The 18,546-nt window shown below is 48.2% G+C and overlaps 1 protein-coding gene across 5 annotated transcripts in view; it reads right to left on the bottom strand.

The window, feature by feature from the left end:
• Nucleotides 1-370: 370 nt before the first annotated feature.
• The window catches only part of LOC115112842 (phosphatase and actin regulator 2-like), an 80,222-nt gene continuing 62,046 nt past the window's right edge, over nt 371-18,546 (bottom strand). For 3 of the 5 annotated variants that reach the window (XM_029639845.2, XM_029639847.2, XM_029639846.2), the window contains exons 9-12: nt 9,608-9,669; nt 8,046-8,183; nt 6,708-6,784; nt 371-6,547 (exon numbers count right to left, since the gene is read on the bottom strand). In XM_029639845.2, coding sequence (XP_029495705.1) covers nt 6,532-6,547; nt 6,708-6,784; nt 8,046-8,183; nt 9,608-9,669 — 293 coding nt within the window. In that variant the 3' untranslated portion in view covers nt 371-6,531. The other 2 variants (XM_065012611.1, XM_065012612.1) reach the window with 2 other exon arrangements.

Genomic DNA, 18,546 nt, shown 5'->3' on the forward strand with positions numbered 1-18,546 from the left:
CATCTAACTTAGGATTCTTCTAGAAAAATGAGACATTTAAGTGAGCTTTAAACCATCTGTTTCCATAAAATGTGGGTTTAGCAGTTGGCACAAAAGGCTGGCCAGTAACCCACTCCAGTAGATGTTCACATACAGTATTTTCCACAAACATATTAGCTACTCATAATTCCCTCACAGAGATATGCTGCTTCAAAATATTACGCAATTAATATTACTTGAGACGTGTGGTCTTTGTTCAAGGGTCCTGCCTGTCACTTTGACCCTTCTAAGAGACTGAACGTTTTGCTTTTGGCATTTGCTGCTGCCTATATCCACAGAGGTGCTTTTCAACTGTGATCAATGGCCAAAAACCAGAGACAAAGACATGCCATTGGAACTGAGTGCACCACTCCTGCTTGGCTTTTTATTGACCCATTCAATGACTTCACAGTCGACTGCAAGGTGGATTAAGGCCAGGCAGACAAATTACTTTCCACCGCACAGATGATTTTCAACACAAACACACTTCTACAACATTTGGATCCTGACCACTTTAAATCGATTATGCACAATGGGACAGAAACAGTCAAAAGGTAAATAATAATATAAACTTGTGTTTTCATGGCTTGGTCTGTCAATACACAAAACTATACACAATGATGGTGAAACACAGTATATATATATATATATATATATATACACTGCTCAAAAAAATAAAGGGAACACTAAAATAACACATCCTAGATCTGAATGAATGAAATATTCCTATGAAATACTTTTTTCTTTACATAGTTGAATGTGCTGACAACAAAATCACACAAAAATGATCAATGGAAATTAAATTTATCAACCCATGGAGGTCTGGATTTGGAGTCACACTCAAAATTAAAGTGGAAAACCACACTACAGGCTGATCCAACTTTGATGTAATGTCCTTAAAACAAGTCAAAATGAGGCTCAGTAGTGTGTGTGGCCTCCACGTGTCTGTATCACCTCCTTACAATGCCTGGGCATGCTCCTGATGAGGTGGCGGATGGTCTCCTGAGGGATCTCCTCCCAGACCTGGAATAAAGCATCCGCCAACTCCTGGACAGTCTGTGGTGCAACGTGGCGTTGGTGGATGGAGCGAGACATGATGTCCCAGATGTGCTCAAATGGATTCAGGTCTGGGGAACGGGCGGGCCAGTCCATAGCATCAATGCCTTCCTCTTGCAGGAACTGCTGACACACTCCAGCCACATGAGGTCTAGCATTGTCTTGCATTAGGAGGAACCCAGGGCCAACCGTACCAGCATATGCTCTCACAAGGGGTCTGAGGATCTCATCTCGGTACCTAATGGCAGTCAGGCTCCTCTGGCGAGCACATGGGGGGCTGTGCGGCTCCCCAAAGAAATGCCACCCCACACCATGACTGACCCACCGCCAAACCCGGTCATGCTGGAGGATGTTGCAGGCAGCAGAACGTTCTCCACGACGTCTCCAGACTCTGTCACATGTGCTCAGTGTGAACCTGCTATCATCTGTGAAGAGCACAGGGCGCCAGTGGCGAATTTGCCAATCTTGGTGTTCTCTGGCAAATGCCAAACGTCCTGCACGGTGTTGGGCTGTAAGCACAACCCCCACCTGTGGACGTCGGGCCCTCATACCACCCTCATGGAGTCTGTTTCTGACCGTTTGAGCAGACACATGCACATTTGTGGCCTGCTGGAGGTCATTGTGCAGGGCTCTGGCAGTGCTACTCCTGTTCCTCCTTGCACAAAGGCGGAGGTAGCAGTCCTGCTCTGGGTTGTTGCACTCCTACGGCCTCCTCCACGTCTCCTGATGTACTGGCCTGTCTCCTGGTAACGCCTCCATGCTCTGGACACTACGCTGACAGACACAGCAAACCTTCTTGCCACAGCTCGCATTGATGTTCCATCCTGGATGAGCTGCACTACCTGAGCCACTTGTGTGGGTTGTAGACTCCGTCTCATGTTACCACTAGAGTGAAAGCACCGCCAGCATTCAAAAGTGACCAAAACATCAGCCAGGAAGCATAGGAACTGAGAAGTGGTCTGTGGTCACCACCTGCAGAACCACTCCTTTATTGGGGGTGTCTTGCTAATTGCCTATAATTTCCACCTGTTGTCTATTCCATTTGCACAACAGCATGTGAAATTTATTGTCAATCAGTGTTGCTTCCTAAGTGGACAGTTTGATTTCACAGAAGTGTGATTGACTTGGAGTTACATTGTGTTGTTTAAGTGTTCCCTTTATTTTTTGGAGCAGTGTATATACACACACACACACACACACACACACACACACACACACACACACACACACACACATATATATACATACATATTTTTATATATAATATATACAGTGCATTCCGAAAGTATTCAAACACCTTGACTTTTCAACATTTGTTACGTTATAGCCTTATTCTAAAATGGATTAAATTACTTTTTTCCTCATCAATCTACACACATTACCCCAGAATGACAAAGCAAAAACAGGTTATTAGAAGCTTTCGCAGGTAGCCTAGTAGTTAGAGCGCAGGGCCAATAACCAAAAGGTCACTGGTTCGAATACCCGAGTCAACAAGGTCTATCGATATGCCCTTGAGCAAGGCACTTAACCCTAATTTGCTCCATGACTGACCCTGTAAAACAACACATTTCACTGCATCTATTCAGTGAGTGAATCTTTTAATTTTTAAGCGGATCTGATTGAATAGAGCCCTAAGTCAACATATTACACCATTTAAGTGGCCATGGGGTCACTTTTAGTCTATGAGTTGAGTTGAGTTTATTTTTTATTTTTACAGGGACAGTGCACATTAATCAACGTTTCAGTAAAAGTGCCGGTTTTAGCCAGCCGGCTAATTTTCAACCGCAGTCCCTGGGCAGGTTATTAAAAACAATTACAATATAGACAATAGCAACATAGAACAAGCAAGACAGCAACATAGGACAAGAAGACATAGCATACAGACAGAGCAACATAGGACAAGCAAGACGTAGCATACAGACAGAACAAAAAGCAGCAAGACAAAATTCATAAAAGCAACAAAGTGTTTCCACACCTCACAAGCTACAGACAACAGACAACATGGAAAGCGGCAACACACAGCTAGGGACCATGTTCACAAATCTGATTGACCTTTAGCCATGTCTTCAAGCATTTTGTGAAAGTGTGATATGTGGTGCAGTTATGTGTGTCTGATGGCAGTGTATTCCAGACATGGGAAGCTCTCACAGAGAATGCAGATTTACTAAAGGTGCTTTTCCTTAGGGGAACTATACAGTCACCTCTCATTGCAGACCTTGTGGATCTGCTGCCATATGTCTGGGTTTTCTGTTTAACAACAATATTGAGTGGAGGGGGAGCCAGGCCATTAAGGATCTTGAATACAAGACATGCGTCGGTGTATTGCACAAGATTTTCCCAACTCAAGAGCTCATGCTTTCTAAGGATGTGACAATGATGATGGCTATTGGGCTTCCTATCAAGCACTTTGAGAGCCTGTTTGTAGACAGACTGAATAGGTTTTAATGTTGTACAGCAAGCTTGGGCCCAACTAGTCAAGCAGTATGTTAAGTGGGGGAGTATCATAGTTTCGAAGTACAGTTTTGCTGCCTCTGTAGTCAAACAATTTCGTATAAATCGGAAATTAGCTAGGTTGAATTTGGTTATTTGAATTACCTTTTTCACATGCTTTTTAAAAGAGAGGTTGGAATCAAGTATGATACCAAGGTACTTAAAATCTGATACCACCTGGAGCTTCTCCCCTGACACATAGACATCTGGCTCAGTAGCATCTGTTGCCCTCTTTGTGAAGAACATGCAAACAGTTTTTTTTTACATTGAGATGCAAACACGAGTCACTGAGCCACTTTGTCACCTGGACCATTACAGTAGTGATGGCTAATATGTAGCTAATACTGAAGGGTTATGGCATCTTCTTCCTGAGAATACACAGTTGATGGTTCGCATAAATGGTATCTATGTATGTGATCAACAACGGAACAATAAAGCAATTTAGAGGAATATATAGACCTCGTATATGCATGATGGATATGGGAGTGGCAATACATGTACAGTACCAGTCAAAAGTTTGGACACACCTACTATTTTCCACATTGCAGAATAATAATGAAGACATCAAAACTATGAAATAACACATATGGAATCATGTAGTAACCCAAAAAAGTGTTAAACAAATCTACATATTTGTTCTATTTTAGATTCTTCAAAGTAGCTACCCTTTGCCTCGATGACAGCTTTGCACTCTTGGCATTCTCTCAACCAGCTTCATGAGGTAGTCACCTGGAATGCATTTCAATTAACAGGTGTGTCTTGTTAAAAGTTCATTTGTGGAATTTCTTTCCTTCTTAATGCATTTTAGCCAATCAGTTGTGTTGTGACAAGGTAGGGGTGGTACACAGAAGATAACCCTATTTGGTAAAAGACCAAGTCCATATTATGTCAAGAACAGCTCAAATAAGCAAAGAGAAACGACAGTCCATCATTACTTTAAGACATGAAGGTCAGTCAATACAGAACATTTCAATAACTTTGAAAGTTTCTTTAAGTGCAGTCGCAAAAACCATCAAGCACTATGATGAAACTGGCTCTCATGAGGACTGCCACAGGAAAGGAAGACGCAGAGTTACCTCTGCTGCAGAGGATAAGTTCATTAGAGTTACCAGCCTCAGAAATTGCAGCCCAAATAAATGCTTCAGAGTTCAAGTAACAGACATCTCAACATCAACTGTTCAGAGGAGACTGCGTGAATCAGGCCTTCATTGTTGAATTACTGCATAGAAACCAGTACTAAAGGACACCAATAAGAAGAAGAGACTTGCGTGGGCCAAGAAACATGAGCAATGGACATTAGACCGATGGAAATCTGTCCTTTGTTCTAAATTTGAGATTTTTGGTTCCTTCAAGACAGTTGGAAAAGCATTCCTCATGAAGCTGGTTGAGAGAATGCCAAGAATGTGCAAAGCTGTCATCAAGGCAAAGGGTGGCTACTTTGAAGAATATAAAATCCAATATATTTTGATTTGTTTAACACTTTTTTGGTTACTACATGATTCCATATGTGTTATTTCATAGTTTTGATGTCTTCACTATTATTCTACTATGTAGAAAATAGTAAAAATAAAGAAAAACCTTTTAATGAGCAGGTGTGTCCAATCTTTTGACTGGTACTGTATATACATTAATATTATGTACTGACATAATTCAAAGATACAGTACTCACATATGAACAGCACATAGCGCCATCAATACAAAACTCATCCTGTACATCACATCAATGTAAAAATCTATAGGGTAATTGGCAGTAAACTTGTGATCATGCAACTGATATACATTATGTACAAAAAATCCATAGAATGAGAAAAACATTAGTATGAATACTATGGTTCTCTTCCTATATTCTACAGCTGCCCATAGCAGTCTGAAATGAATGTAAATTGATTGGTGCACCTCATCACAGAAATATCAAAGAAATGCTTCACATTTTATGACCAGGAAAAAAGCTCAATGGATTCATCTGGGACTGTAAAATACTAACATTTATCATATACTTTCAAACTACACAGACCATCCATTATTAATAGCTCAACCAATCTGAAGGGCAGACCAATTTGTTCTGAACTTGCCCTAAATTTGGAAAGAGTGAGTGGAAGAACAGCCTACATAGATCAATAGGGTCCACTCTGCTCTGTCCCTGTAAAAGATATGCTCAATAATGGTAAGTGTTCTAGAAAACATGACAAATACAGTAATGATACATATTCCTTATTATCTAGGCAAAATTAATGTACTCCCAGCCACTTTGAGATCAGCATCAACAATTACCCCTTAAAACAAGACCCAAACACCTTAATTTCCACCATCAAGACCACATGGCAGTAAAACTAACCATTTATTCTTAACACCTTGCCATGCACTTCCATGATTACGTTAAGTTAAGGACTATGTGTCTGATTTGGTTATATTTGTCATTGCACTGTTGGGGAAGCTTGCAAGTAAGCATTGCATTGCACGGTTTACATTGTATCCTGTGCATATCACAAATAAACATTGATTTGATTACTGTTACCTTTGGCTGGACTTGCCTAACCTACAACATTGTCATAGTTGCAAAACCATTTCCCTTCCAGTCCATGGGGACTTGGTCAAGGCCTGTTAAGGTGCTTTAGGGAAGCCAAAAAGTATGTGGGTAATTAAATCAGTGCTGTGTTACAAAGTGCAACAGTTTTGTCCTTCATGGATACTGGCCTCTCTCTCTCGGTCTGTCTCTTTTCACACAGCACTAAAGCCCAGTCTGGTCTGGGCTGTGTAAGCAGGTGTGGCCCAATGTTATCAACCTCTATTGATCTGTAGAGCTGGAGCCAGGTTGGCCCTGGGAGACGGTGTCCATGTGTCCGTGCCTAGGGGCATCCAGGCCCCAGGCTCCGGGGAAAAGCCCGATGGTGAAGCACGCAGCGGGGAGAGAGAGCCTTTAGGCAGTGCCGGCAGCCGACCAGCACCCCCACTGGAGAGAGAAATGCCTCAGGGCCGATGGAATCTGCCAAGGTACAGGGAAACAGACACTGTTGGATCAGAACTGCAGTCTGCACCTTATAGCACACTGTTACTAGGCCAAAATCAAACAGCAGTTTATTATCTTGTATGACTCATAATGAAGTGTAATGGCTGGGGATCAATAACGTTCAAGTTGTCATTACCTGGTAAATTGTTTGCTCTCTTCATGAACTTCCATCTCTTTGCTTTTGAACTCATTCAGTTCTTTACGGATAGCAGCCTGAGGGAATATAAACATTCAGTTCTTTATGGATAGCAGCCTGAGGGAATATAAACATTCAGTTCTTTACGGATAGCAGCCTGGGGGAATATAAACATTCAGTTCTTTACGGATAGCAGCCTGAGGGAATATAAACATTCAGTTCTTTACGGATAGCAGCCTGAGGGAATATAAACATTCAGTTCTTTACGGATAGCAGCCTGAGGGAATATAAACATTCAGTTCTTTACGGATAGCAGCCTGGGGGAATATAAACATTCAGTTCTTTACGGATAGCAGCCAGAGGGAATATAAACATTCAGTTCTTTACGGATAGCAGCCTGGGGGAATATAAACATTCAGTTCTTTACGGATAGCAGCCTGGGGGAATATAAACATTCAGTTCATTACGGATAGCAGCCTGGGGGAATATAAACATTCAGTTCTTTACGGATAGCAGCCAGAGGGAATATAAACATTCAGTTCTTTACGGATAGCAGCCTGGGGGAATATAAACATTCAGTTCTTTACGGATAGCAGCTTGGGGGAATATAAACATTCAGTTCTTTACGGATAGCAGCCTGGGGGAATATAAACATTCAGTTCTTTACGGATAGCAGCCTGAGGGAATATAAACATTCAGTTCTTTACGGATAGCAGCCTGAGGGAATATAAACATTCAGTTCTTTACGGATAGCAGCCTGGGGGAATATAAACATTCAGTTCTTTACGGATAGCAGCCTGAGGGAATATAAACATTCAGTTCTTTACGGATAGCAGCCTGAGGGAATATAAACATTCAGTTCTTTACAGATAGCAGCCTGAGAGAATATAAACATTCAGTTCTTTACGGATAGCAGCCTGGGGGAATATAAACATTCAGTTCTTTACGGATAGCAGCCTGAGGGAATATAAACATTCAGTTCTTTACGGATAGCAGCCTGAGGGAATATAAACATTCAGTTCTTTACGGATAGCAGCCTGAGGGATTCATAGATTAATTGTCACATTTTTGAATTCATTGTCAAACTATCAGACCATCAATAGCTTCAGACAGGCAACACATTTAATATAAGTGAAGATGAAATGGTAGATAAGTCATTATCTATGAATAATGTATTTACAGCATTGTTCAGGTAGCTGGAATACATGATACAATACAATACAATTAACCTAACCTCTCTTATAACCTCTCTTATTTCAAGTATTTAATGGCATTATGAATGTCATGTGTTTTAGTTGCTTTAGCAATAACATTATACGGTAGGAGTCTGGAACCCACTTTGTCAGCTGGAGTGAGCCTGGTCCAGGGTTTGTCTGCGCGACGGTCATAGTCCTTAGCATCTGTGCACTCCACGTACTCATTGAAGCGCAGAATCCGCCGAGCCACCAGCTCTGCTACTGTCGGCCTCACACTCAGCTATACAAACACACACGAAATATACAGAGTGGACAAACCATTAGGAACAACTGCTTTTTCCATGACATACTGACCAGGTGAATCCAGGTGAAAGCTATGATCCCTCATTGATGTCACTTGTTAAATCCACTTCAGTGAGTGTGGCTGAAGGGGAGGAGACAGGTTAAGGAAGGACTAAGCCTTGAGACAATTGAGACATGGATTGTGTATGCATGCCATTAAGAGGGTGAAAGACCAAGACAAAAGATTTAAGTGCCTTTGAATGGGATATGGTAGTAGGTGCCAGGTGCATCAGTATGTGTCAAGAACTGCAGCGTTTCTTGGTGTGTATCAAGAATGGTCCACCACCCAAAGGACATACAGCCAACCTGACATACAGCCAACTTAACACAACTGTGGGAAGCATTGGAGTCAACATGGGCCAGCATCCCTGGGGAATGCTTTCGACACCTTGTAGAGTCCATGCCCTGACGAATTGAGGCTGTTTTGAGGGGGTGTTCCTAATGTTTGGCATACTCAGTGTAAGTAGCCAGTGATTGACATCTGTATAGTGTGACTTCTAGACAAGACAGCTGCGGCACGGGAGATGGATAGAGAGTTGTCGGAAGAGTTTAAGTCCTTCCACAATGCCATACAGGGGCATTGTGTTGAAACTACACTCCAGTTCTCTTCATTATATCTAAGGTCAAGCAGTGTTGGCCTAACCCTGGAAAATTCCCTCTTCCCCCAGCCACCACAGGGGCGAGCAATCTGAGGAATTTCAAGCAGCCTGATACTACACTGAGGCATGCTTCTCACACAGAGCTGGAATGCCCTACAGTATGCACTGTGGCATGCTTCTCACACAGAGCTGGAATGCCCTACAGTATGCACTGTGGCATGCTTCTCACACAGAGCTGGAATGCCCTACAGTATGCACTGTGGCATGCTTCTCACACAGAGCTGGAATGCCCTACAGTATGCACTGTGGCAACTGAGTCATACAGTTGCTGCATTTTGGCTTGTCAAAAAACTCTAAAATTATGAGTTTGTTATTTTCTATTATACTTTTTTTAAACAATGGAATAAACACAATCATCTTCCTCCACCTTCAATGTGGGTTCTGAATGTGACAATGTGTGCACCCCCTCACATTGTATAACCCTAAATGAGTTTGACATTTGTTTGGTAATTCATAAATTCATAAATTGTTTGGAAATTCAGTCAATGAGATTGAATTTTTATTGGTAATTCAGAACCTAAGACATTATCTGGTAATTCAGTGAATATGAGTTTGAATGTGTTTGGTTCCAGTTAATTCAGTTCCGGCTATGTCCACCAGATGGATCTGTGTACCACAAATATCAACACAAGTCATCAGCCATAAACTCAATGAGATGCAGACGTTCAGCAGGCTTACCTAAACATAGTATAAATGACAGTACCTTTCGGGAGAGTCTCCTTTTAATCTCTTGTATGGCTTCATGTTGATCAGCTTCATTTGTCTCTGCAGTGAAATCAAAAAGAAGTTGTAAGTAGGCTGGGGTGGTACTTTACTCCCCAATATAGCGATTATTAATTAAGCAATGTGGTCTACAAATGGATGGAAAAGATAGATCTGGAAATGATACGGTGCTTATCTTTCCAATTGATGTTGGAGTGTGCCTTATGGCTACATCTACAAAACAGATGTCCTGGAATATGGAATTATCTCAACAGAAGTCTGCTTTTGAGGTCTGAAAACATCTGACAAACTTTGATTTTAGAGTTGTATTTTGTTAACCATACATAGTCAACCCTTTAAACCCGAGCCCAGCATAGACCATTGTTCTATTCTTCAACAGGTAGTTGTTGAGATTCTAACAGATGTGCATAGCGTCTCTGCGAGGCTGTGCATAGCGTCCCTGAGAGGCTGTGCATAGCGTCCCTGCGAGGCTGTGCATAGCGTCCCTGCGAGGCTGTGCATAGCGTCCCTGCGAGGCTGTGCATAGCGTCCCTGCGAGGCTGTGCATAGCGTCCCTGAGAGGCTGTGCATAGCGTCCCTGCGAGGCTGTGCATAGCGTCCCTGAGAGGCTGTGCATAGCGTCCCTGCGAGGCTGTGCATAGCGTCCCTGCGAGGCTGTGCATAGCGTCCCTGAGAGGCTGTGCATAGCGTCCCTGCGAGGCTGTGCATAGCGTCCCTGAGAGGCTGTGCATAGCGTCCCTGAGAGGCTGTGCATAGTGTCCCTGCGAGGCTGTGCATAGCGTCCCTGAGAGGCTGTGCATAGCGTCCCTGCGAGGCTGTGCATAGCGTCCCTGAGAGGCTGTGCATAGCGTCCCTGAGAGTCTGTGCATAGCGTCCCTGAGAGGCTGTGCATAGCGTCCCTGAGAGGCTGTGCATAGCGTCCCTGAGAGGCTGTGCATAGCGTCCCTGAGAGGCTGTGCATAGTGTCCCTGCGAGGCTGTGCATAGCGTCCCTGAGAGGCTGTGCATAGCGTCCCTGCGAGGCTGTGCATAGCGTCCCTGAGAGGCTGTGCATAGCGTCCCTGAGAGTCTGTGCATAGCGTCCCTGAGAGGCTGTGCATAGCGTCCCTGAGAGTCTGTGCATAGCGTCCCTGAGAGGCTGTGCATAGCGTCCCTGCGAGGCTGTGCATAGCGTCCCTGCGAGGCTGTGCATAGCGTCCCTGAGAGGCTGTGCATAGCGTCCCTGAGAGGCTGTGCATAGTGTCCCTGCGAGGCTGTGCATAGCGTCCCTGAGAGGCTGTGCATAGCGTCCCTGCGAGGCTGTGCATAGTGTCCCTGCGAGGCTGTGCATAGCGTCCCTGCGAGGCTGTGCATAGCGTCCCTGAGAGGCTGTGCATAGCGTCCCTGAGAGGCTGTGCATAGCGTCCCTGAGAGGCTGTGCATAGCGTCCCTGAGAGGCTGTGCATAGCGTCCCTGAGAGGCTGTGCATAGCGTCCCTGCGAGGTTGTGCATAGCGTCCCTGCGAGGTTGTGCATAGAGTCCCTGAGAGGCTGTGCATAGCGTCCCTGAGAGGCTGTGCATAGTGTCCCTAGCGTTCTAGCAGATATAGAGAATGATCAGGTAAACATACAGACGTAGGATCTTTATTTGAGCCAGTTTGCTACAGCAGGAAAACAATCCTACAGCAACAGAAAATGTGCATCATCATGTGAATTACACTTAATATACATTTTTCTAGGGGTTGATACATTTTTCCTAAGGGAAAATCAATCAGAAATTTCAGAGTGGAAATTACAAACTTCAGAAGCTTTTTAAACCTAATATGCACTAAGTTCTACTGCAACTGGGTGATCAAGTTAAGATTCTAGATATGTAAAGAACACATTCCTATTGACTTTTATCCTGCCATTCTCTGACCAACAATGTTTTAACACTGTCTGGCACAATAAGAGCTCAAGATGTTTTCCTCTTAAATTGTTTTATTTTGACTGGTCATGCTCAATCTGGGGCAATGCGTTTCTCCACATCGATTTTACTAACCAATAAACTGGGAAAGCAGATGGGCCATCAGTCGATAACTGGCCCTCCCTCCATATCAATGGACCACAGGATGTATGTATGCCAACAGCATACCACCCTGCATACCACTGCTGGCTTGTTTCTGAAGCTAAGCAGGGTTGGTACTGGTCAGTTCCTGGATGGGAGACCACATGCTGCTGGAAGTGGTGTTGGAGGGCCAGTAGGAGGCACTCTTTCCTCTGGTCAATTTTTTTTTTATCCCAATGCCCCAGGGCAATGATTGGGGACACTGCCCTGTGTAGGGTGCTGTCTTTCGGATGGGACGTTAAACGGGTGTCCTGACTCTCTGAGGTCATTAAAGATACCATGGCACTTATCGTAAGAGTAGGGGTGTTAACCCCAGTGTCCTGGCTAAATTCCCAATCTGGCCCTCAAACCATCACGGTCACCTAATAATCCCCAGTTTACAATTGGCTCATTCATCCCCCTCCCCTGTAACTATTCCCCAGGTCGTTGCTGCAAATGAGAATGTGTTCTCAGTCAACTTACCTGGTAAAATAAATAAACGTGGCACCTTAATTGGGGAGAACTGGCTCGTGGTAATGGCTGGAGCGGTTTCAGTGTAATGGTATCAAACACATGGTTTAATGCCATTCCATTTGCTCCATTCCAGCCATTATTATGAGCCGCCTCTACGACAATGCACCAATAGACTTTGATACACAACTATCCAAGCCAGAAGAACAACTTCACCTTAGTCTTGGATTCCAGCCTGGCTAATTCATTCACATACAATGTATTCTAATGAAAACCTGTAAGGCTAATTCATTCACATACACTTTATCCTTATGAAAACCTGTAAGGCTAATTCCTACACTACCGGTCAAAAGTTTTAGAACACCTACTCATTCAAGGGTTTTTCTCTATGTATTACTATGTTCTACATTGTAGAATAATAGTGAAGACATCAAAACTACGAAGTAACACATATGGAATCATGTAGTAACCAAAAAAGTGTTAAACAAATCAAAGCATATTTTATATTTGAGATTCTTCAAATAGCCATACTTTGCCTTGATGACAGCTTTGCACACTCTTGGCATTCTCTCAACCAGCTTGGGGCCAGTGTGGTCCTGTCTATCTGTGGTATGACTGGGGCCTGTGTGGTTCTGTCTGTCTGTAGCCTGACTGGGGCCAGTGTGGTCCTGTTTATCTGTGGTCTGACTGGGGCCAGTGTGGTCCTGTCTGTCTATGGTCTGACTGGGGCCAGTGTGGTCCTGTCTGTCCGTAGTCTGACTGGGGCCAGTGTGGTCCTGTCTGTCTGTAGTCTGACTGGGGCCAGTGTGGTTCTGTCTGTCTGTGGTCTGACTGGGGCCAGTGTGGTTCTGTCTGTCTGTGGTCTGACTGGGGCCAGTGTGGTCCTGTCTGTCTATGGTCTGACTGGGGCCAGTGTGGTCCTGTCTGTCCGTAGTCTGACTGGGGCCAGTGTGGTCCTGTCTGTCTGTAGTCTGACTGGGGCCAGTGTGGTTCTGTCTGTCTGTGGTCTGACTGGGGCCAGTGTGGTTCTGTCTGTCTGTGGTCTGACTGGGGCCAGTGTGGTCCTGTCTGTCTGTGGTCAGATTGGGGCCAGTGTGGTTCTGTCTGTCTGTGGTCTGACTGGGGCCAGTGTGGTCCTGTCTGTCCGTAGTCTGACTGGGGCCAGTGTGTTCCTGTCTGTCTGTGGTCAGATTGGGGCCAGTGTGGTCCTGTCTGTCTGTGGTCTGACTGGGGCCAGTGTGGTCCTGTCTGTCTGTGGTCTGACTAGGGCCAGTGTGGTCCTGTCTGTCTGTGGTCTGACTGGGGCCAGTGTGGTCCTGTCTGTCCGTAGTCTGACTGGGGCCAGTGTGTTCCTGTTTATCTGTGGTCTGAATGGGGCCAGTGTGGTCCTGTCTGTCTGTGGTCTGACTGGGGCCAGTGTGGTCCTGTCTGTCTGTGGTCTGACTGGGGCCAGTGTGGTCCTGTCTATCTGTAGTATGACTGGGGCCAGTGTGGTCCTGTCTGTCTGTAGCCTGACTGGGGCCAGTGTGGTCCTGTTTATCTGTGGTCTGACTGGGGCCAGTGTGGTCCTGTCTGTCCGTAGTCTGACTGGGGCCAGTGTGGTCCTGTCTGTCTGTGGTCTGACTGGGGCCAGTGTGGTCCTGTCTGTCTGTGATCAGATTGGGGCCAGTGTGGTTCTGTCTGTCTGTGGTCTGACTGGGGCCAGTGTGGTCCTGTCTATCCGTAGTCTGACTGGGGCCAGTGTGGTCCTGTCTGTCTGTGGTCTGAGTGGGGCCAGTGTGGTCCTGTCTGTCTGTGGTCTGACTGGGGCCAGTGTGGTCCTGTCTGTCTGTGGTCTGACTGGGGCCAGTGTGGTCCTGTCTGTCTGTGGTCTGACTGGGGCCAGTGTGGTTCTGTCTGTCTGTGGTCTGACTGGGGCCAGTGTGGTCCTGTCTGTCCGTAGTCTGACTGGGGCCAGTGTGGTCCTGTCTGTCTGTGGTCTGACTGGGGCCAGTGTGGTCCTGTCTGTCTGTGGTCTGACTGGGGCCAGTGTGGTCCTGTCTGTCTGTGGTCTGACTGGGGCCAGTGTGGTCCTGTCTGTCTGTGGTCAGATTGGGGCCAGTTTGTTCCTGTCTGTCTGTGGTCTGACTGGGGCCAGTGTGGTCCTGTCTGTCTGTGGTCTGACTGGGGCCAGTGTGGTGCAGTCTGTGGTTCTGTCTGTCTGTGGTCCTGTCTGTCTGTGGTCTGACTGGGGCCAGTGTAGTCCTGTCTGTCTGTGGTCTGACTGGGGCCAATTTGTTCCTGTCTGTCTGTGGTCTGACTGGGGCCAGTGTGGTCCTGTCTGTCTGTGGTCTGACTGGGGCCAGTGTGGTCCTGTCTGTCTGTGGTCTGACTGGGGCCAGTGTGGTCCTGTCTGTCTGTAGCCTGACTGGGGTCAGTGTGGTCCTGTCTGTCTGTAGCCTGACTGGGGTCAGTGTGGTCCTGTCTGTCTGTGGCCTGACTGGGGCCAGTTTGTTCCTGTCTGTCTGTAGTCTGACTGTGGCCAGTGTGGTCCTGTCTGACAGTAGTCTGACCGGGGCCAGTGTGGTCCTATCTGTCTGTGGTCTGACTGGGGCCAGTGTGGTCCTGTCTGTCTGTGGTCTGACTGGGGCCAGTGTGGTCCTGTCTGACCGTAGTCTGACTGGGGCCAGTGTGGTCCTGTCTGACCGTAGTCTGACTGGGGCCAGTGTGGTCCTATCTGTCTGTGGTCTGACTGGGGCCAGTGTGGTCCTGTCTGACCGTAGTCTGACTGGGGCCAGTGTGGTCCTATCTGTCTGTGGTCTGACTGGGGCCAGTGTGGTCCTGTCTGTCTGTGGTCTGACTGGGGCCAGTGTGGTCCTGTCTATCTGTGGTATGACTGGGGCCAGTGTGGTCCTGTCTGTCTGTAGCCTGACTGGGGCCAGTGTGGTCCTGTTTATCTGTGGTCTGACTGGGGCCAGTGTGGTCCTGTCTGTCCGTAGTCTGACTGGGGCCAGTGTGGTCCTGTCTGTCCGTAGTCTGACTGGGGCCAGTGTGGTCCTGTCTGTCTGTAGTCTGACTGGGGCCAGTGTGGTTCTGTCTGTCTGTGGTCTGACTGGGGCCAGTGTGGTTCTGTCTGTCTGTGGTCTGACTGGGGCAAGTGTGGTCCTGTCTGTCTGTGGTCAGATTGGGGCCAGTGTGGTTCTGTCTGTCTGTGGTCTGACTGGGGCCAGTGTGGTCCTGTCTGTCCGTAGTCTGACTGGGGCCAGTGTGTTCCTGTCTGTCTGTGGTCAGATTGGGGCCAGTGTGGTCCTGTCTGTCTGTGGTCTGACTGGGGCCAGTGTGGTCCTGTCTGTCTGTGGTCTGACTAGGGCCAGTGTGGTCCTGTCTGTCTGTGGTCTGACTGGGGCCAGTGTGGTCCTGTCTGTCCGTAGTCTGACTGGGGCCAGTGTGTTCCTGTTTATCTGTGGTCTGAATGGGGCCAGTGTGGTCCTGTCTGTCTGTGGTCTGACTGGGGCCAGTGTGGTCCTGTCTGTCTGTGGTCTGACTGGGGCCAGTGTGGTCCTGTCTATCTGTGGTATGACTGGGGCCAGTGTGGTCCTGTCTGTCTGTAGCCTGACTGGGGCCAGTGTGGTCCTGTTTATCTGTGGTCTGACTGGGGCCAGTGTGGTCCTGTCTGTCCGTAGTCTGACTGGGGCCAGTGTGGTCCTGTCTGTCTGTGGTCTGACTGGGGCCAGTGTGGTGCAGTCTGTGGTTCTGTCTGTCTGTGGTCTGACTGGGGCCAGTGTAGTCCTGTCTGTCTGTGGTCTGACTGGGGCCAATTTGTTCCTGTCTGTCTGTGGTCTGACTGGGGCCAGTGTGGTCCTGTCTGTCTGTGGTCTGACTGGGGCCAGTGTGGTCCTGTCTGTCTGTGGTCTGACTGGGGCCAGTGTGGTCCTGTCTGTCTGTAGCCTGACTGGGGTCAGTGTGGTCCTGTCTGTCTGTGGTCTGACTGGGGCCAATTTGTTCCTGTCTGTCTGTGGTCTGACTGGGGCCAGTGTGGTCCTGTCTGTCTGTGGTCTGACTGGGGCCAGTGTGGTCCTGTCTGTCTGTGGTCTGACTGGGGCCAGTGTGGTCCTGTCTGTCTGTAGCCTGACTGGGGTCAGTGTGGTCCTGTCTGTCTGTGGCCTGACTGGGGCCAGTTTGTTCCTGTCTGTCTGTAGTCTGACTGTGGCCAGTGTGGTCCTGTCTGACCGTAGTCTGACTGGGGCCAGTGTGGTCCTATCTGTCTGTGGTCTGACTGGGGCCAGTGTGGTCCTGTCTGTCTGTGGTCTGACTGGGGCCAGTGTGGTCCTGTCTGACCGTAGTCTGACTGGGGCCAGTGTGGTCCTGTCTGACCGTAGTCTGACTGGGGCCAGTGTGGTCCTATCTGTCTGTGGTCTGACTGGGGCCAGTGTGGTCCTGTCTGTCTGTGGTCTGACTGGGGCCAGTGTGGTCCTGTCTATCTGTGGTATGACTGGGGCCAGTGTGGTCCTGTCTGTCTGTAGCCTGACTGGGGCCAGTGTGGTCCTGTTTATCTGTGGTCTGACTGGGGCCAGTGTGGTCCTGTCTGTTCGTAGTCTGACTGGGGCCAGTGTGGTCCTGTCTGTCCGTAGTCTGACTGGGGCCAGTGTGGTCCTGTCTGTCTGTAGTCTGACTGGGGCCAGTGTGGTTCTGTCTGTCTGTGGTCTGACTGGGGCCAGTGTGGTTCTGTCTGTCTGTGGTCTGACTGGGGCCAGTGTGGTCCTGTCTGTCTGTGGTCAGATTGGGGCCAGTGTGGTTCTGTCTGTCTGTGGTCTGACTGGGGCCAGTGTGGTCCTGTCTGTCCGTAGTCTGACTGGGGCCAGTGTGTTCCTGTCTGTCTGTGGTCAGATTGGGGCCAGTGTGGTCCTGTCTGTCTGTGGTCTGACTGGGGCCAGTGTGGTCCTGTCTGTCTGTGGTCTGACTAGGGCCAGTGTGGTCCTGTCTGTCTGTGGTCTGACTGGGGCCAGTGTGGTCCTGTCTGTCCGTAGTCTGACTGGGGCCAGTGTGTTCCTGTTTATCTGTGGTCTGAATGGGGCCAGTGTGGTCCTGTCTGTCTGTGGTCTGACTGGGGCCAGTGTGGTCCTGTCTGTCTGTGGTCTGACTGGGGCCAGTGTGGTCCTGTCTATCTGTGGTATGACTGGGGCCAGTGTGGTCCTGTCTGTCTGTAGCCTGACTGGGGCCAGTGTGGTCCTGTTTATCTGTGGTCTGACTGGGGCCAGTGTGGTCCTGTCTGTCCGTAGTCTGACTGGGGCCAGTGTGGTCCTGTCTGTCTGTGGTCTGACTGGGGCCAGTGTGGTGCAGTCTGTGGTTCTGTCTGTCTGTGGTCTGACTGGGGCCAGTGTAGTCCTGTCTGTCTGTGGTCTGACTGGGGCCAATTTGTTCCTGTCTGTCTGTGGTCTGACTGGGGCCAGTGTGGTCCTGTCTGTCTGTGGTCTGACTGGGGCCAGTGTGGTCCTGTCTGTCTGTGGTCTGACTGGGGCCAGTGTGGTCCTGTCTGACCGTAGTCTGACTGGGGCCAGTGTGGTCCTATCTGTCTGTGGTCTGACTGGGGCCAGTGTGGTCCTGTCTGTCTGTGGTCTGACTGGGGCCAGTGTGGTCCTGTCTATCTGTGGTATGACTGGGGCCAGTGTGGTCCTGTCTGTCTGTAGCCTGACTGGGGCCAGTGTGGTCCTGTTTATCTGTGGTCTGACTGGGGCCAGTGTGGTCCTGTCTGTTCGTAGTCTGACTGGGGCCAGTGTGGTCCTGTCTGTCCGTAGTCTGACTGGGGCCAGTGTGGTCCTGTCTGTCTGTAGTCTGACTGGGGCCAGTGTGGTTCTGTCTGTCTGTGGTCTGACTGGGGCCAGTGTGGTTCTGTCTGTCTGTGGTCTGACTGGGGCCAGTGTGGTCCTGTCTGTCTGTGGTCAGATTGGGGCCAGTGTGGTTCTGTCTGTCTGTGGTCTGACTGGGGCCAGTGTGGTCCTGTCTGTCCGTAGTCTGACTGGGGCCAGTGTGTTCCTGTCTGTCTGTGGTCAGATTGGGGCCAGTGTGGTCCTGTCTGTCTGTGGTCTGACTGGGGCCAGTGTGGTCCTGTCTGTCTGTGGTCTGACTAGGGCCAGTGTGGTCCTGTCTGTCTGTGGTCTGACTGGGGCCAGTGTGGTCCTGTCTGTCCGTAGTCTGACTGGGGCCAGTGTGTTCCTGTTTATCTGTGGTCTGAATGGGGCCAGTGTGGTCCTGTCTGTCTGTGGTCTGACTGGGGCCAGTGTGGTCCTGTCTGTCTGTGGTCTGACTGGGGCCAGTGTGGTCCTGTCTATCTGTGGTATGACTGGGGCCAGTGTGGTCCTGTCTGTCTGTAGCCTGACTGGGGCCAGTGTGGTCCTGTTTATCTGTG

The sequence above is a fragment of the Oncorhynchus nerka genome, linkage group LG28 (assembly GCF_034236695.1).
Source record: "Oncorhynchus nerka isolate Pitt River linkage group LG28, Oner_Uvic_2.0, whole genome shotgun sequence".
Lineage (NCBI taxonomy): Eukaryota > Metazoa > Chordata > Actinopteri > Salmoniformes > Salmonidae > Oncorhynchus > Oncorhynchus nerka.